Raw genomic sequence first — 20,407 nt, forward strand, 5'->3', positions numbered from 1 at the left:
CTGCTCCTGTCTCCCCACACCCTAGAGATGCCGAGTGCTTCCCTTCTTTGGAGGCACGCTCTGGCTCATGAGTTTTGTTAGGTTGGGCTGCAGAGATGTATTTTGCAGATAGATGTAAAGTAACATTGCTGAATGGTGGTTAATGTCATGGTATCTCAGTTCTAAAACACACTAGTGTCAGACAAGAATAAAAAATTGCAGGGTGTTGATTTTACAGTAGACCTTAAAATTGCTTCTGAATCACCTGGACAGCTTCTCTGTCTCGTCTGGTCTGGTCTGTGTCTTTGTGAACTGGATGACAGAGAGGGATGGTCTAGGTTCAGTGAAAGGATCTTAGTGCTTCCTTATTCCTGTAATTATTCCCCCACATGTCCCAGGGATAAAGCCCCAGTCCTTGTAGCAAGTAATCCTTGCTAGAAGAAGGATGTGAAGTAAAACTTCTAAAACATAGTCATAGAATCATAGAATCTTCATGATTGGAAAGGACCCTTGAGATCATCAAGTCCAACCATACACACACCAAAAAAAAAAAAAAAAGAAAAAAAAAAACACACACACAAAGACCACAAACCACCACAAACAAACAACCTACAGTCTCTGCCACTAGAGCATGCCCTGAAGTGCCACATCTAGACGTTTCTTAAATACCTCCAGGGATGGTGACTCAACCACCTCCCTGGGCAGGCTGTTCCAGCGCCTGACCACTCTTTCAGTAAAGAAATTCCTCCTAATATCTAATCTAAACCTCCCCTGCTGCAGCTTCAGACCATTTCCTCTGGTCCTGTCATTATTCACTTGGGAGAAGAGGCCAACCCCCACCTCTCTCCAACCTCCTTTCAGGGAGTTGTAGAGGGCAATGAGGTCTCCCCTCAGCCTCCTCTTCTCCAAGCTAAACATGCCCAGCTCCCTCAGCCTCTCCTCATATGCCCTGGTCTCCAGACCCCTCACCAGCCTGGTAGCTCTCCTCTGGACACGCTCCAGCACTTCAATGTCCCTCTTGTACAGAGGGGCCCAGAACTGAACACAGCACTCGAGGTGAGGCCTCACCAGTGCCGAGTACGGAGGCACGATCACTTCCCTGCTCCTGCTGGCCACACTATTCCTGATACAAACCAGAATGCTGTTGTCCCTCTTGGCCACCTGGGCACACTGCTGGCTCACGTTAAGCTGGCCATCCACCAACACCCCCAGGTCCTTTTCTGCCGGGCAGCTTTCCAGCCACTCTTCCCCAAGCCTGTAGCACTGCTTGGGGTTGTTGTGACCAAAATGCAGGACCCGTCCCTTGGCCTTATTAAACCTCATGCAGTTGGCCTTGGCCCATCCATTCAGCCTGTCCAGGTCCCTCCCTCTGTAGAGCCTTCCTACCCTCAAGCAGATCAACACTCCCACCTAGTTTGGTGTCGTCTGCATACTTACTGAGGGTGCACTCAATCCCCTCATCCACATCATCGATAAAGATATTAAAGAAAACCAGCCCCAAAACTGAGCCCTGAGGGACACCACTGGTGTCCGGCCGCCAAGAGGATTTCACCCCATTAATCACAACTCTCTGGGCACGGCCATCCAGCCAGTTTTTAACCCAGCGAAGAGTACACTTGTCTATGCCATGATTCGCCAGCTTCTCGAGGAGAATGCTATGGGGGATGGTGTCAAAGGCCTTCCCAAAGTCGAGATAGACAACGTCCACAGCCTTCCCCACATCCAGAAGGCGGGTCACATGGTCATAGAAAGAGATCAGGTTGGTTAAGCAGGACCTCCCTTTCCTAAACCCATGTTGGCTGGCCCTGATCCCTTGGCTGCCCTGCACTTGCCGTGAGAGCTCACTCAAGATGATCCTCTCCATGATCTTTCCTGGTACCGAAGTCAGGCTGACTGGGCCTGTAGTCATGTCTTCTTTAGAGGAATTGTGTATACTCCATCTGCCAGGAAAATTCAAGCACCATTTTTTCTCTGACTACAAGGAATTGGTAGGTTTGAGTTTACTTTCGACAATCATCACCTTCATCAGGACTTGCTGCAACACGGATGTACCTTGCCCCAAGCACTGTGAGCCTCATTGCTGCTCTCTGCTATCCCAGAAGGTGAAGACCTGAAAACAAAGTAGGCTCTGGGTAGGCTCCATGAAGTTATTCCAGTGCCCAGCTTCCTGTAAAATTGGAAGGAAAATAATTATTCACACTTTTCTTTGTGCCTTTGGGTGGAATAACCTTATGCAACAGGACAGGATTGGTGCTGGCTGGCTATAAAGCTATTTTGAAGAAAAGACCTGGGGGTACTGGTCAACCGCAAGTTGAACATGAATTAACAGAAATCATATTCCTTTTTGTAAATACTTGAAGGGTGACTGTAGAGTAGGTGGAGCCATAACCTCTCAGATGTGCATGGTGAAAAGACAAGAGGCAAAGGGCATCTGAAACACAGAACCTTCCAACTCAATATGAGGAAAATGTTCTGACCACCAGGGTTGTCAACCAGTGCAACAAGAGACCAGAGAGTCTGTGAGATCTCCATCCTTCAAGATCTTAAGGGCTGGATAAGACTCTGAACAACTTGCTCTTAAGTGGACCTTCTCTGAGCAGAAGGTTGGACTAAAGACCTCCAGAGATGCCCTCTAACCTGTATGAGTCTATGATTCTTCAGTAGTTTGTCAAAATCTCAATTCCTGCACAAAAAAAATGATTCTGAATGGGTTAAAAGCAAAATGGGAAATGCACACTTCATGTTTATTTATTTTTTGTTATTTTTCATAGGAGTGACTAATACATGCATTATACAAACAGTTGTTTAAAACACTTGTTATTCATAGTTTTTTTTTTGGTAAACTGCTTGGATACTACAAGCTCAAGAGCTTTCTTCACACGGAAGATGAAGAAGTGAGAAATTCAGCCATTGAAAGTCACCTTTGGGTTGACAGTGATATTTGTCCACTGGGATACTGGAGAGCAGTGGTGGGATTGATGGTGTTTGGGGTGAAGGACAACCATGCACTGCATAAGGTGGAGAAATTAATAGAATCAGAGAATGGATGGATTTGGACGTCATCTTGTCCAACCCCTTTGCGCATGGAGGGCCACTTAGAGTTGATTGACCAGGACCATGTCCAGATGGTGTTTGAATGTCTCCAAGGATGGAAACTCCACAACCTCCCTGGGCAACCTGTGCCAGTGCTCAGTCACCCTCAGTTTCCTGATGTTCAGAGGGAGGTTCTTGTGTTCCAGTTTGTGCCCATTGCCTCTGATCCTGTCACTGGGCACCACTAAAAAGAGCCTGGCTCCATCTTCTTTGCTCCCTCTCTTCAGGTATTTATATACGTTAATAAGAACCCCACTGAGTCTTGTCTTCTCCAGGCTGAATAGTCCCAGCTCTCTCAGCCTTTCCTCATAGGAGAGATGCTCCAGAACCTTAATCATCTTTGTGGCCCTTTGCTGGACTCTGTCCAGTATGTCCCTGTCTCTCTTGTACTGAGGAGCCCAGAACTGGACACAACACTCCAGGTGTGGCCTCACCAGTGTTGAATAGATGGAGAGGATTACCTCCCTTGACCTACTGGCAATGCTTTGCATAATGGAGCCCAGGATACCTTTCACTTTCTTTGTGGCAAGGGCATGTTACTGGCTCATGTTCAAGCTGGTGCCCACCAGGACCCCCATGCCCTTTTTCCTGAGCTTTTCCTTGAGAAAACTTCACCTGGGCTTGTGACTACTTGAACTTCCCAGTTGTGATCACCGGTACTTTGCTTACAGGTGGATGTATAATCATATTATAACACACAGCAATACCTGTATTAGCATGAATTTCAGCTGCTCCAGCACTGTTTTACCTTGACAGTGGTAATGATGAATGGTAGTAGCACTTCTGCTACCAAACCAAGGGCTCTGTGTGAAGTTTTGCAACCTGCTCACATTTTGCAACCTGCTCACAAGTTTGGGTGTGCTATTAATACCCAAACTCGCCAGGCTAGGGCTGACTTCATATGTCTCTGTGCTGTAATCACAACTCCTGCTGTAGTGGAGTCTATCCTGAGAAACCCTTATGATGAGTGGTGCATCTTTTTTGAAATGCCACAATCCAATGTCTATTTTTATTCTTTGTTAGAATTGCATTAGTCTATTCAGTTAGGTTTTGAGCAATTTCCGATGGTCTTTGTTTCTCCTCTTGAGGTGTTACGGAGCACGTGATGATGTGCTTTCTGTTAAGAGTTGCCTGTATTGAGTGGTCTGTGAAGCAGGTAATGACAGTGTCTGTACTTAAAACTATTTTGCAAAATTGGAGAGTGTACAGAGAAGAGCTATGACAACTGTTTGAAATCTGCAAATCAGACTTTAAAATACATGCTATCCGAACTTCTGTTTGAGACATCTAAGACGACTTGATCATGGTGTGTAAGTACCTCTCTGGGAAGAAAGACATCAAATAGATGGCATAGGGCTCATTAATCTAACATTCTCACACATAACGAGATCAGGAGATAGGAGTGAAAGCTAGACAAATTCAATCTTTCTGTACGAGGATAACTAGCCATTAGAACTGCTTATTGAGGGGACGTGATGGATTTGGCATGGCTTCCAAGCTGTAAATCAAGATTCAAATGTCTTTTTACAAGATATACTTTAGTCCAGCTACAGTCTACGGTCTTGATATAGGAGTGATGGGGCAAAATTTTATGGTAGGAAATCAGATTAGATAATCAGAATTGCTCTCTCTGGCCTTTAAAATCTATGAATCTATGAATTTATAATGCTTTTTAAAGTGCTTTTAGGTTGAAGAAATGCCCATGAGATACTCTACTGTTGTTGCTCTGTTCACCACCCATATTACTTTTTTGTCTGCTAGAGTAATTTTCATTCAGTTTGTGTGTGGCTTCTTCATAGCTTTTTCCCCAAAAGTGGGTACAGCTTTTCAGGTGAGGGATGCTGAGTGTACTGCTAAGGTTTTGCAGAGCTCATCCACAGTAGGTAAAGAACTTTGTAGGGTTATAAAATGGGAAAGGATGTCCATGATCCCTTCTGCCCTGTACAGCTGTACCATATGGTCTCCTCAGGAAACCCAGCAAGCTCCATCTCAGAGCACATAGCAAAAGCCAGTGCTGTTGTTTTTGTACCACCATGCAAGCGGTATTGCAGATGCTCACCAGATGATGGTTTGTATTCCTGTTGCGCTAAGCATGGCGTGTTGAATGTCCTTCAGGATTGCATAAATCAAATCACAGCTCCTCTTTTCCTTCTTTTCCTGCCTTACGCTGGCCTCTTTGGGGCTTTCCAGGTTTCCCAACGCATTTGGAGGCCAAACCATGCACTTGAAATGCTCTTCTCTCCCTCGGGGTGCTAAAGGTGTCATCAGCTCCTCAAGCTATGCCTCTGCTGATTGAATTCCCAAAATGATAGCTTGTCGGCAGTTTTGCCTATATTTTTTTCTGTCTTTGGGGAATGACTATTTTTAATGAAACAAGAAGTCAACTTGGTACTGGGATTTTAAAGCATTGTTGATTTCTATTGAGTAACACTAAAAAAGTAATAAATGTTGCATCCTTTGTCCCTCTTTTCTCCCCTTACTCTTTTTGCAGAAATCCGGGCCTTTGGAGTGATTTAAATTCTTCTTGGTCAGTTCAGGGCTTGCCTTCTGACTAAGGGGGATCTTTGCAGCTCTGAGCTGATCTTGCCTGAACTCACGTATAAATGCTTCCTGTTCCCTTTTTCTGCTCTGAAAATTGACATCTTCCTCGTGTGTTAACTAAAAGTCTTAGCCAGAACAGTTGGTTCTGTTTATGTGCTACTGGATCACTCTCCTGCCAGGTCATGAGCTTAAAGACTGTTTTGGTTTTTGTTTTTTGGGTTTTTTTAATCCCATCTCTTACAGAAGTTTCCAGGGCTAGAAGGAGCTTTTTCGTGTTCTTTACATCTGCTTTCTTTCTCCCTAATTCTTTGGGCGCTGTCCCTGTTGAGCATAGGGAAGTTTATCTGATAGTGATTTGACTCGCATGAGTTTTATGGGGGTTTTGTTCAGTTGTTTTTTTCCTTTCAGGGGAAAAAAAAAAACAACAAAACAAACCCACCACAAAAATAAGCTCAAGTAGTGGCTGAATTTGTCTTATTGATGTTTTTTTTTTTCTACTTATTTTTATGAAGGTTTTGCATTTCTTTCAAAGTACGGCTTTTAGCCGCCTCTGAGTAAATGCCTTATAAATAAGTGAAATAAATAACACTTATAAAAGGGGTTGGTTTGGTGCATCACGTCTAGAGGGCTGATCAGTGGAGGATATACTGGAGGAATCAGACCTGTTCTGGCCAGATGGAGAACCTGAATGCTCTAATGGGTCTCTTCCCTCTCTAATTCCTGTTACTTGCTCATTAATGACTCCCTGTGACAGGTTGGTGCCATGCACAGTCCGATTACCTTGATCTGAGAGGCTGAGCGAAGGATTTTCAGCATCCCCCAGGTGTGATAAGGTCTCCATTGCCATCTCAGGATGGTTTCTTATCCCCCGTTGATTCTAAGTATTGCAATGGCATAGACAACTGGTGCCAAACTCTCAGTTTATGTAAATTAGTGCAGCTACAACAGCAGTGATCTCTTCTGAATATGCCTCATCCTGGAGGACTACAGTATGCCTCTTAAAAATTAAGTGTACAAGGCTTTTAAAGTAAGATATCTGTTTTAACACTGGCTTCACAGTCTCTCTTCAGCACAGCTTGACATGTTGCTCCTTTGGTAGAGTTTATGCTCACGTGGTCAGAACTGGTAAATTGAGAGGGATTTTCAATATCCAGCACAGGAGCTGCACAGAGTTTGATAGAGTGATTCTAGGCCAAATCAAGCTAGATCCATCCCAAAACATCTCAGTCCCCCTGAGATCCAGGAGGCCTAAGTTTGAGTCTCAGTTTTGCTATTTCCCAAGTAACAACCGTATCAAATGCCAACCTTTGGCTGTTCCAGAGTGCGTATCTTGTCCTTTTGGGATAACTGACCTTTATGTAAGTGTGTAAATATTATGCTCGAGTTAAATGATTAGTTAAAATTTTAAGATAAGGACTCAAAACTGAGTCATTTTCTCACCTGACTGACAAGCGCTTTGCATTCCTGTCTCAGATTCTTTTGCATCTATGTGTGTTTTCCAAAATATTTAACAAATGTGAAAGCTCTTGGATTCGCCTCGGTATGAAATGGCGTGTGTGTGAAGTCTTGAACAGTTTTGTGCAGTAGGAAAACTGCTTCCTACTCTGTTCTTCTCCAGAGCAGGCAATAGCAAAGATCTGAGCTGTTTTTGCAGGGAACCGCCTGCGTATCAGATCTGTCTTCCATCAAGCTCCTCTTCATTTGTAGAAAGATGCCGGCAGAGTAGCTTTCACTTTGAATTGCTCTGATTTTGCAGCCCAGGTTAGAAAGATGCCTGGATGCTGTAGCTGCTGTTTTCCCTTCTGGAGTTGCACACATGACATTAACACATTCGTAGATTAATTCAATGCTCACACGAGGGCTTTCTCTACCTGGACTTGCTGTCTGTTCTCCAAGGACCACGCTCCGCTTTGTCCTGAAGGGTTGATGGGTCCAGAAGTATTTTTAGATGATGCAAAATTTTGTCTTTGAAACAGACAGTGTATCGATTGCACAGGAGAGCCATTTGTTAGGATTGTGGAGGGGGGAAGAGAGGGAATTATAATATCAGTGGGATTCTCTGCAGGATCAATGCTGTTCTCCCAGAGAAGCAAATGGTTATAAGTGAAAACTCTCAATATATTCTTTAAAACATTGTGCGTCCAGCAAAGAATAATAATTATTAGCTCAGTTATGGACAATTCCTTGAGGCTTTACTCACTGAATTGCCAAAATCTACACTAAAATCTGTTATTGAGATCTAACAAGCGGTGTGAAAATATATGGTGGTATTCAAGCCTGTTTTGAATACTCATGCTGTCCAAGCACATTAGTTGCTTTTTATACTTTTGGTGACTTTTGGTGTCAACCAAGAGAAGCCCAAAAGAGAAAAGGGGATTTTGTCTGTCAGTGGAAAAATATTAGTGACTTATTCAAAGTTACAGGCCAAGTCCAAATCTGCAGAGTCACAGAAACAGAGGATTTCTGAAATTTCTATGGAAATAATTGAGACATTTTTAATCTATTCTTTTTTCCTTCCTTAAATACTGAAGTGTGACTGATAATGAGTTACGAGTTTTTACTGGAAACATCCTGAGAAAATCCCACATGTAAATATTAAGAATGTCACTCATTTGGCATCTTCCATTGTGGAAGATCTTGAAGTACTTTGCATACTTGATATGGTGAGTCCAAAAGCAGTGACCTGCTGTTAATTTGAGAGTGAATTTGAGACAGTGAACGTTCAAGGATGCAAAAATGTGATAGTACTCCTAGATTTCTACCACTTTTTTACATACACATACAGACACGCATATGCGTTTCTTAAATCTGAAGTCACTGTGTATTGCAAAACAAGCCATATTTCCCACTTCCAGCTGCTCTTAGGGTAGAGTATTCTCCTCTCCTAATGGAAAAGCCCAAGAAGCTCTCTAGCTCAGATCATAGCGAAGCACCCCTTTTCATCTGAGCCAAAACATAGAAAAGATTTTGAGTATTAAAATCTTGACCAATGAGATGGAAGCTATCAGAATGGACAACAGTGTTCTGCCTCTTAATTGCTGAGTCAAAGCAATTAATAGTCATTATGCAATTTCTTGCCTCTCCATTGAGGGCACGTTTCCAGCTGAAGATGCTCCATGCACAGTTCTGTGGGGCCACAAGGCATGGACCTCCTGAGGAGGATAAGCAGTGGTTTCCCACTCCCAAGAGTGCTGCATCAATCTCCTTGCAGAAAGCACAACTGCCTCCAGCCCTGGGAATTTCATATGGTTGCTGTAACATGAAGACTTAGAAAGTTTGGTACGTCAGAGATCTGTGCAAAGCCCATGGGATGGAGGTTTTCTTGCTGTTATTAAGAGTCATAACCCATCACGTCATGGCACATGATACATGGGTTCAGCATTTATGCATCCAAAGGGATCAATTTATCCTTTTTGGGGTGATGGCTATTGCTAGGTGTTGTCCCCTTTGTCTCATGAGTTACTTGTCCAAATGCTACTTCATTGTATTGTTTAAAAAATAAAATAAAATTTAAAGACAAGCAAATGAATGAAATCCAATATTTTTCTTTCTCTGGAAAAGTGTACTGCTGCTTTATCGTTTCTTATTCTGCTGTTGACAGTGACCTCTCTGGAAAGAAGCCTTCGATCTCTGGGGACCTCGAATGATACTCAAGAGCTGCAGGATGGACTGTGAGTTTGTTCTGAATTGCTGCAGATCTCTCTTTGTCCCAGCCTTTTCATTTTTTTTTCCCCTGATCTAGCCTCACCCTTTCTTCTGTCCTTTTTTTTATAGCGGGACACTTTTTTGTTAGGCTCACTTCGTTTTGTTCCTTTCTGTTGGTGATTAATGATGGTAGGACGTGTATTGATCGTATAAAGCTTTGCTGGTGCTGATTTCAGGTGGCAAAGAATGGTAGGTAGATAACAGAAAATGATGGGCCACAGTGAAAGAGGGTTTCTATGGTTGTGTATTTGTTGTTATTTTTTTGTGGGTTGGGGTTTTTTTGTGGTTTTTTTTGTTGTTGTTTTTTTTTTTTTTATATTTGTAATGTGAAGCTGGAGTAGGGTGCTTCTGTAGCTTTTTCCTTCCCCCCATCCTTTCCTCCATCCGTCCCCCTTAGTCAAAGACCATGAATCCAAGAGAAAAAAAGAGAAGGAACAAAAAGATATTTTATAGGTGGAAAAGTGTGTTGTGGTATTGAAATCTGCATCACATGGCACAACACCGAGAAAATGAAACTCCAGTTGCACTTGCAACAGCTACAGTTCATTAAACTCTCTCTCCTAGATATGTGTATACACAAACACGCACAGTTAGTTTTCATTGTATGCATGCTAATTAGAGAATTAAAATGGCTTTTCCAAATGTAGCACAATTTATTAAAGCTACTTCCCTTAATGCAGCTTGCATGCAAAAATGAAGTACTTAGGATGTGGCTGTGATTTTGTGTATATGACTGCAGTTCCTGCTGAGATTCGCCTGCGAACAAAGGGGAGAATTTGGTTTCTATTTCTTTATATTGGCTTCATACACTGTAATTTGCCTGATGGACTTGACTGACCTTCTCAATGTGATATGAAGTCTCAGACTGGTTTGCAGTCTCTCTCCTCCTCTCTCCAATCCCTTGCTTTCATCAGTGCATCAGATCTGCCCTAATTCACATATACTCTGTTTTGCAAACTTGAGGATTAAAAATAGTAATAGTAATAATAGTGAGAAGATTTGGAACCAAATTTAGGAGATTGGAGAGGATGTAAGAGTAAAAAGTCAGCCTGTGGAGATCAATGTAATCAGGAAAGATGTTTACATGTACAAAATTATTTGTAGCATAAACCACCCCAGTTACTGCTGGAGATCCTTAACCCAGGAAAGCCTTTCTATCATGCAAAGCAGCTATTGTGCGTGCACTCCTAAACTATTCTTTTTTTTTTTTTTTTAATTTAAGAATCAATTCCTTTACCCTTCAGAGCACTTCAAAAACATGGCTAGATAATTTTCTTCTTCCCTGAGCAGTTACATAAATAGATGCATAATGCACTAATTGCAATAATTATTTTTGATCTCAGAATTATCATTAATTGTCCAGATAGCTAAATGCAGCTTATTTTTATTTTAACCGTGCTTCCCTGCCCCTGTCATCAGCCCCAGAATTCCTTCAGCTGTCTCCTTCCACCCTCCTGGTTCATCCCCTCTCCCTGTGTTCTAGCAGAAGGTCTCTCCTGATTTCTCCCATTTCCCTTCTTACATCTCCAGACTGAACAATTGCAGGATGCCGAGCAGAGGAAGACCAACGGCTGTCTTCCCCTCAACCCTCTCATTCTTTCATCCTGTCCTAACACCGGTGTGTCCTTTGCATTGCTCCCAATTTCATCGCCAGATGCATGTAGACAGCCTTGAGTGCTCTACAAGCATCTCTGCCTATCTCTCATGAGAGCTGCACCAGCAAAAAGCTGATGCCATGAATCACGAGAGCTAGCAGTACTGCATATATCTCTGCATTCAGGAAGAAGCAGAGGGTCAGCTCTTCAGGTGAGACCTCTGGGGCAGTGTTTGCTGCTTCCCCGGCTGCAAATCGTGGCTTCATCTTTCTCCTTTGCCACTTGACCCCTTTCCTTCAAAGGCTTATGCATGTTTCTCCTTGAACATCCTCTAACTTGGAAGGCGATTGGGGAGCAATGAGTGAATATTTGGTAGGTTTATAGCCTGGGCTATTATAAGAATGATACTATTTGTGGGGTATGTAAATAGTAAAATTGCCGCACTTCCTACTTTCATACTAACAAGGTGGCTATCACTCTGCCTAAAATGAGACTGTTCAGCAGGTGAGGGGAAGAAGAATATTTGAGAATAGGGGTTCATGGTGAATAGTGGCCCTGCCACATAGGACATTTAGCTACAAGACTATGTATTCTGCAAAAGTATTTGCTTTCCTAGCTTCAGGGTCCTGCTAAAACAGAAAAAAACCAAACCAAGTTTCCTGACTCTCTTTTAAATTCATGCAGACTTTCTGCCTCTTTATACACAGGACTTACAAGGGCATCAGATGAGGGCAGGCTTCTTACTGTCACATTCGGCTGTTCCGTTTTTTGAAATGGTTTCTCTCCCTTTGATAGCTGAGTCGTTCAGAATAAGGACTGTATTGGTGGCAAATGAATTTGGGAGAGTTCATCCCGAATGGAGTGCCAGCTCTAGTCAGTGAGACAGGCTTGGCTGTGGATGTGTGAGTAGGGTATGTATGAGACCCAACAGTATATAATCTTGGTCAAAGCTCTTCCCAGAGCCAGCACAGATACTGTGTTATGTGCTTGGAGCTGGAAGCCCTGACAAGTGAAATATAAATGCCCATAAGAAGCTCTAGATGGAGTCAGCTGAATGCAACTGACCCTGGATTAATTGGGAAGGGAACGGGAGCAAAAGGAAAAAAGGTGGATGGAGCTGGGGTGAGGAGCTAGGGCCAGCAGACAGCATTGACAGCTTTCTCCAGTGATGCTTGGCTACAAACAGCTTGTTAACTGATATGTTGCAAGAAAAATCAACCGATTTTTTTTTTTTTTCTGACCTTTGGTTTAATAATCCAAACTCCTAAGGAATTTAACTGCCTCCTTAGCCAGAACATTTGGGATGAGGGATTTCTCCAACTTTAGTCACTGAAGGTAATTAGCTTTAATTTAGGCAAAAGAACTTAAATGCCCAGATAAATCACTCTCTCTAAGTGACAGTGAAAACCAGTCTCTATTCTTGTGAGTGTGTATTGTCTAGTTTGTCTCCCAACACCCTCAAAAAAAGGCTGGAAATTAAAGCAATCCTGTATCCTGGGCAATTCTCTCTGAGAAGTATGATGTGCTCTCCTGTATCAGTCTTGCCCATGTGTTTGTTCATTACTGACCCAACACATTACGGGTGAAGGATGCCTTTGCCCACCTGAACACAGTCTTAGCTCCAGAGGCATTCCCTTTTCATGTTACTGTAAGAATAAAAGTTCCTTGTGTACCACCAATTATTTTTTTTTTTCCCTGAGAACAATATTCAATAAGAAAAAAGGTAAAGCTAGCATTTTCTTGGTTTTAGGGGAAAAAAAAAATAGTCTTGCATTTTTGTTCACAACCTGACCCAGTCTTATTGTGACGTCAGGAAAAGAAAGGTAGTTGTGCAGTTTTCAAGTAGCATTTGATGGCTACCTCGAAGTCATGAGACTGAGCGCTTAGAGGCACGAAGGGTCCTTGATGCCCTGTCTTTGGAGACTGGTTGACCATAGCAGCAATCGATGATCTCCAAACCAGGGTTCCTGCATTGCTCACCTCAGTGTGCAGTATATTTCCTCCCTGGACAGTTGGCCTTAGCTCATTGCAGGTGCAAGGTCAAGAACAATATTGCATTGAGTTACAGTCACGGCTTACTGCCCTTTTTACAGTGTGACTGGGATGTACCCCATAAATCTTCATTCTGTGGCATTTTTTGATCCTTTACCAGTCACCAGGAGGAGATTTTGCCTGTTTAGGGAGGAGTTATAAGAAGGATATTTTGGGGGCTTTTAGCACTCATGAGATATTTGAGTGTGCCCATACTGCAAAATGTTTTGATTTCTCCTGATTTGAGGAAAAGCCCGAATTTGGGCTTCCACCTCCCTTCTCCCATTGACATTATTTTTTACAAAAATGTGCACGTTATAGAAATACGTAGGGGTTTCTTCTTCTGCAGCTGAGAGGGGGCTCAGCTCTACATCTGTACAGTGTATGAAAATATATCTCCTTTTCTGATAGAAGTCATATGGCAATAGTCAGTGCTCTCTGGCATAACACCTTTCCATTTCCTTGGAAAAATCAGACATCCGTATTCTACAAGATCACTACCAGAGAACCCAGAAGGATACAGATCCTCCTGTCTTTGAATCCTATTTAAGATAGTTCACTGCAGAGAATTCCTGTGGCCACATCCTGAGTGTCACATCTGAGCAGTATTAGTGAATATATATGTGAGATAGATAGAGATATATATATATATATGAAGCGATCACTGTCTGCATAACAGTGATGAAGTGCTTGCTTTTTGATGTTTAATACTTTAATGATTTTATTGGGACTATGCAGCAGAACTGATGACATTGCAGGACTGCAAAGGAGTTTCAAAGTATTTTCCAAATGGAAAGCTCGGTTTGAGATCTGAGCTTCTTCGGGGTGAGACAAAGGCAACAGTCCTGGAAGAGGCCAAAAGTGCAGCTTTTGGATTTCCGCTCCTACATGGCTGTTGGCCAAACAGTAACCTCACAGGGCACCCATTTTCCTCGGACATGCAAATTGTGCCAAGAATATGGCAAACCAAGTTCATCTTCCTCACCCTTCTCCATGCAATGTGCCACATCACCAGAGAATTTCTTGGGGGTGTGTAAAATTACTTCCTCAGTTTATTTTGCCATCACACAACCCTGAAATCAAATCATACCTATGGTGAAGCATGCGAACGTGACATATGCAGGGTGCCCTATTTGGGGTGCTCTTGGGAAGAGTAGCATCCCTGTCCAAGCTTGAAGCCTCTCTGAACACTGAAAGTCAACTGAAGAATGGCAATGAGCACTTCAGTCCACTCAGGGTCATTTTGAGGCGATTTGCTGGATTTGTAGAAGCACTTTTGAAATGTGTTGGTCTTCAGGACATAGTCACTAAGTCTACAAAGGATTGGACCCAGCAATACTTGACACAGATTGTTCATATCATCTTCGTACTGGAGTACTGTGTCCAGTTCTGGGCTCCCTGGTTCAAGAGGGACAGGGAACTGCTGGAGACGGTGCAGCAAAGGGCTACCAAGATGATTAGGGGGCTCGAACACCTCTCTTATGAAGAAAGACTGAGGGATTTGGATCTCTTCAGTCTGCAAAAAAGACGGCTGAGGGGGGACCTTATCAATACTTATAAATGCTTACAGGGTGGGTGTCAGGAGGATGGGGCCAGGCTCTTTTCAGTGGTGCCTGGCAACAGGACAAGAGGTAATGGGCACAAACTTGAGCATAGGAAGTTCCACCTAAACACGACAAGGAACTTCTTTCCTTTGAGGGTGTCAGAGCACTGGAAGCAGCTGCCCAGAGAGGTGGTGGAGTCTCCATCTCTGGAGACATTCAAAACCCGCCTGGATGCGTTCCTGTGCAACCTGCTCTAGGTGACCCTGCTCTGGCAGGGGGTTGGACTAGATGATCTCCAGAGGTCCCTTCTAACCCTATGGTTCTGTGATTCTATGATTTGCTATGGATAAGACACCTAAAGGTAGGTGTCTACATGAGTCTGTGGTGTCTGTCAAGCTTCAGCTCATCCTGATAAGACAGATGACTCTTGCAGCTATTGAGATGCCCCAGTGTCTGAGGCAAACATGTGGGGCTGGCATTTTTGGCGCAGGACTTGCTGTTAAGTAATTTCTGAAACAACAGCTGTAGGCCTGGTAGCACCCTAGGACATCTCAAGTGACACTAAGTGTCCCCCTGAATCAAATGGTAGAATTGTCACTGGTAGTTTACCTTCAGGCTGAATGATTAAGGCAGCTCAGTTTCTTCCCACCTAATTGGTATCGCGGTATGAAGCATAAGTAACCCCTTGGATTTTTTGTGAGTCGTGGGGTCATTTGTACATGAAATGACCTTTAGACATGCCCAGCTTCCCCTGGGTGTGCTCCAGGGATGCTGATGGTTGTCCTTATGGCTAGGAGCCCCACCAACCTGCTGGAGAGGTGGATGAATCCGCACCCCTCAGCTTTTCTGAATTGACATAAAACAATAAAGGCTTTTTTCTCAGTTCGTTTTGTCATTTATGCATATTGTTTCCTTTTGTTTTCCTATCTTACGTTTGATAAGTTGGAGGTATAGTTTAAAAAAAAAAAAATATTTTTTTTAAAAAGCTTCTGTTAAAAAGGTTTAAATTCCTCTAGAATGCAGATTCATTTAGAGCAGAAAGATATTTTAAAGTTGTAATTTACTGAAAGAAGATTTTTAAAAGTAAACCAGACAGAAGCTTGTAAGTGTCAGCATGTTTAATTAAGGGTAGGATTTAATATTATTTTATATGGTTTTGTTATACTGCTTGTATAAGCTTAAAAAAAAAAGAGATTTCCATAAATATTTTGAAATGTCGTTTTGATTCCATTAATATGTTAAACCCTTCAAAGTAATACCTTCCCTGTTCAACTCAAAGCAGTCGGATTAACTTTATCTATCCTCCATTTATCGCTCCTGGCATCTATTTCTGACATGAAAAACCTTCCAGGTTTGGCAGTAAAAATGGGTTGCCAGATTGCAACATTTGCATTTAACTGTATAATACACTTGCCACATTAATAACTGTGTTTATGTGACAGATATCACCCTTAAGAATCCTAGAGCTCCAGATATGTGACATCTCTCTGATAAATTACAAAAGCTGGTGATGAACTGCAGAACTCTCCAATAATGATAAATTCATCTGCTTTTGACCGCCTCTCCTGCTTAGCGAGGTCCTTGGAGTATCCCTTCACATGCCTGAACAGTTTCTAATGGTCACTACAAATCAATCTGTCAGAGAAGTTTTTCTTTTCAGTGTTTTCCTCCCAGATTGCCCTTGCCAAAGGTCTAAGATGGCCAGAAACCTTGGCCAAAGCAATAGCGTCTTTCCACATCAAGATATCAGCCTTCGGAAATGGGTTGTGAGTTTAGGCCATGAAGTGATGGATCAATGATTACTTATTTGTGACAATTGAAGGATACTCCAGGAGATGCAAGCATGGGGACAAGGAAAGACGGCAACTGGAGGATAATCAACTATCTCCTCTTGAAGGCCTCTTACTGATACTGCTTCTTATGTCATTTTATCATGCTCGTATGTCTGAACTTGTGATTTCTGATCTCTCCTTGGTGTCACGGTGAGTCAAGGAAACAAGACCATGGGAGCCCACTCACTGCTGGTGTCTCTGCAGGTGAAAACTGGGTTGCATGGGAGCCCCAGCCTTCATGCATATCCTTGTTCCCATCTCTCGTTTCCAGACTTACCCATCAGCTTTATGTCCAGCTTGTTAAATATCATGGCTGTAACATCTTCAGGGGAGGTGAGGAAGAGTAGAAGTTGGTTACCACAGTGTGAACACAGATCCTTCCGTGCTTGCTCCAAGGAAGCAGGGTTTGTAGAAACATCCTATGGTCTTTATGCCATTCAGAGCACAGATCTGGGTAAACAGAGATATGACTGTTGCCATCTGCCGGTGACTAGACATTGTAAAAATAAGCCTTCTCCCCACTCCGTGCACCCCTTTTAATTTTGGTGCCTCAGGTGAAAAGCATACGCTCCCATTTTGGAAGGCAACTGCATCCTCCAGCAAGCACTCCATTTGTAGCAAGAAAATTTCACACTAGCAGAAGGGTAGCTGGATATTGCCATCTGTAAAAATACTGTCATGCTTGGTCTTTTAATAAAGATATTCTAGGATGTTTACCTAGGAAATGCTGAACTCACACTGATATGTTGCCATTCTCATGTATTGGAAATGAAATGTGGTATTTGAATAGGTTAAAGATTGGCATTTTGGGTCAACAGAAGTAAAATTCATCCTCCCTCCCTCCAAAACCTAAACCAACTTCAATTATTTAGCCTCTTTCCTCCTGCAGAGTTAGAGATAGTGAAAGACAAGTTCACATTCTGTTAGCATAACCCGCAGAGGGCAAATAATTTTTTATTTGGGTTGAAATATCCATGGGCAGGAAGATTATCTTATGACTTGAGATCCTGATTGGAGTGACTTGCCTCTGGATTGATACGCACAAGTTTTGTAAACTTTCTGAGACCAAAAAAACAATTCCTGGAGGGAGGAAGCGGGACGTCTGCATGTTTATGGTAAGTTTTTGTGCCCGTAGTTACGCATTCAGTGATGCAGTTCATATTGATTGACTGGAGGGACCTGTGGGATGAAGTTTGTTTAATAATTCATGTATGCGGGCATGGAGCGCGCTGTTGTCAAGGCTGAGCATCCATTCTGCCGTGGAGTCCTTCAGGGGTCTGACATGCTAATCCAAACATGCTAATGTTTATTGGAATACTTCTGTTGGCTTTCTGTAAGGTCTCTTTTATTCCCTGAGTCTTATGCTGGCCATAAAGCCAGGAGCAGCGGTCCTGTCAATGAGAACAGCATTTGTTGTGATCTGTGGTTTTGGCTGATCTATTCAGTTGCGTTTCTGCAGGCTATCTGTGGAAGCAATTAGCATCCTCTGGAAGGTTTGCGGGGTTTGAGGGGGAAAAAATGAAAGAAAAACACGTAGAGTCCAATCTCAGAGAAGAGTATGAGGATCTACTGGGCCGTTGCTTGCTAGAGAAGTCACTCTGGCTTGCTAATGTTGCCGCATTTTTTCACTACAGTGCTCTAATGGATGAGTCCTTTTGCACGGTGTTCAATGAGGGCCATACTAAATCTAACTATAATAAACTCATCTTCCCAATGCAGGAGGCAAAGCCAAGGGTTAATCAGATCTTTAGGCAATTTGTGTGGACATCAGATGTTTTAACTGAGTGAGGAGATGTTTTTTGGCAAATGACATTTCCACGGAGCAGTAATGGAAGATCAGAAGGAAATCATAAATCGTTTTGGTTGGAAGAAACCGTTAAGATCATCAAGTCCAACTGTTAACCCAACACTGCAAAGTTACCATTAAGCCATGTCCCTCAGCACCACATCTACATGTCATCCCTCCAGGGATGGTCACTCAACCGCTTCCCTGGGCAGCCTGTTCCAATGCTTGATAACCCTTTATTTGAAGAAAATTTTCCTAATATCCTTCCTAAACCTCCCTTGGTACAACGTGAGGCCATTTCCTCTCATCCTATCAATTGTTACTTGGGAGATGAGGCCGACCCCCACCTCTCTACAACCTCCTTTCAGGTAGCTGTAGAGAGCGAGAAGGTCTCCCCTCAACCTCCTTGTCTCCAGGCAGAACAACCCCAGCTCCCTCAGCTGCTCCTCATGAGACTTGTGCTCCAGACCCCTCGCCAGCTTTGTTGTCCTTCTTTGAAATCTCACAGGGGATTGGGTTTAAACCCCTTTCTCTACCTTGTTTGAAGTGTAACTAAATAAGCCACATGAGGATGCTCTTTGGAAGAATGTCTTGGATGAAGAGAAGTGAATAATGCCAGATGAAAACTACAAAGAAAGAAAAGAGAAGCCATGGCTGCTTTAAGGGAATGGTAATTTTAATAAAGGATTTACTGGTTGTTAGTAATGTCTCAGCTTTTGGAATTTAGTGTGTGGCTTAGCAAATTTATTCCAGAAAATGCTTGTGATCAGCCATGGGTCTTCTTGAATAACCAAGCTGAAGGTCAAGCATTCAACAAACACGTGTGTTTTATTTTGAAGAAAGTCAAACCTCAGGGGGATTATACGTGTTCACCAGGACATTTTATATTACTGTCTCCTTATATTCTCTCTCCCAGGGTTCACAAAACACAGATGCAATTTGTACACAGAGAGCTTGCTGGTTCACATCCTGTGCTCTTCATACATTCAGTCTTGCAGAATAATGACCAAGTAATGTCATGCCTCTTTCCTAGATTGCAATGTCACAGAATGGGAATTTTCTTTCCAGATTTAAGATAATGAGGAAAAAAAATATCTCGGTTTCCCAATACACATCCTTAGGGGTTAAACTAGTCGAGGAGGAATTTTCATCCTCCTTTAAAAGTTATTTTATTAATATTAATACAGTAAATAATTCTAGAAGGTTAAGACCATACACGTGACCCCTGCACTTTGCAACAGTAAACAGTTCAATAAAGTTTGAGTGTTTGAGTACCATGAGAGCTGTGCACTTAGTCCCATGGCAACAACCACGTTATGAAAGGTGCAGACAAAGCAAGCAAACTTGTTAAAGCATTCAAAAGGCATAGCATTGAATGAGTGTTTTGTTTCAACTGTATTTCTCCTTTCCTTTCTCTTAAGCTGCAGGAAACAGTAACCCTGTGTGCCAAAAGTCTTGTCTGACACCCTTTTAGATGGTGTTGAAATTATAATATCCTCCCTTTTGGGTGAAAAATGGAACAATCTGTTGCCTTGAGAGGAGGTGATTGTGGCTGGAGTCCAGTCTTGTTTCTTGGAGGCAAAACCTGAGGTGGAGGAGAAATGCAAACATAGCAGGAGAAGAAGGATCAGTAGCTTTTCTTTCTGGTGCTGGCTCCCAAGAAGTGCAAACTGAAAAATCCTGGATATGGCCAAAAATAGTATGAAGCTGATCTGTGCTGTCTAATAAGCTTGAGACAAACTACCCTTAAGCCAAAAAGCTACTTCTAGATGCCTTCAAAAAGGCTTTATGCAGGACTTCAGAAGAAGCTCATTGAGATGATTAAGCAAAGATATAAAAGGAAAGGGGCAATGCAGGTTGCCGTTAAGTTTAATCAACACAGTGCTGCCTGCAGGATGGGGAAGAGGTAAATTAGCATCACTCATTCAGGTGAATCCGTCATCCGTCCCTGGTGGAAGGAAGGAGATGAAAGCTGAGAGACAGCCTTGCATTGCAGATGTAAGTGCAGATGCAGATTCTGCACCTCCAATACTGTATTCAGTTTTGGGGCCCTCACTACAAGAAAGACACTGTAGAGCGTCCAGAGAAGGGCAGTGAAGCTGGTGAGGGGTCTGAAGAACAAATCTTGTGAGGAGCAGCTGAGAGAGCTGGGGTTGTTCAGCCTGGAGAAAAGGAGGATGAGGGGAGACCTTCTTGCTCTCTACAACTCCCTGAAAAGAGGTTGTAGCGAGGTGGGGATCGGTCTCTTCTCCCGAGTAACAAGCAATAGGACAAGAGGAAATGGCCTTAAGTTGCACCAGG

General features: G+C 42.8%; 1 protein-coding gene across 6 annotated transcripts in view; it reads left to right on the forward strand.

Moving 5' to 3' along the window:
* TSNARE1 (t-SNARE domain containing 1) overlaps window positions 1-20,407 on the forward strand; it is a 511,576-nt gene that overhangs the window by 176,530 nt on the left and 314,639 nt on the right. For all 6 annotated transcript variants that reach the window (XM_054191276.1, XM_054191275.1, XM_054191280.1 and 3 more), the window contains one exon: window positions 9,215-9,284. In XM_054191276.1, coding sequence (XP_054047251.1) covers window positions 9,215-9,284 — 70 coding nt within the window. The remainder of the gene's footprint in view (window positions 1-9,214; window positions 9,285-20,407) is intronic.

Source organism: Rissa tridactyla, chromosome 2 (assembly GCF_028500815.1).
Source record: "Rissa tridactyla isolate bRisTri1 chromosome 2, bRisTri1.patW.cur.20221130, whole genome shotgun sequence".
NCBI lineage: Eukaryota > Metazoa > Chordata > Aves > Charadriiformes > Laridae > Rissa > Rissa tridactyla.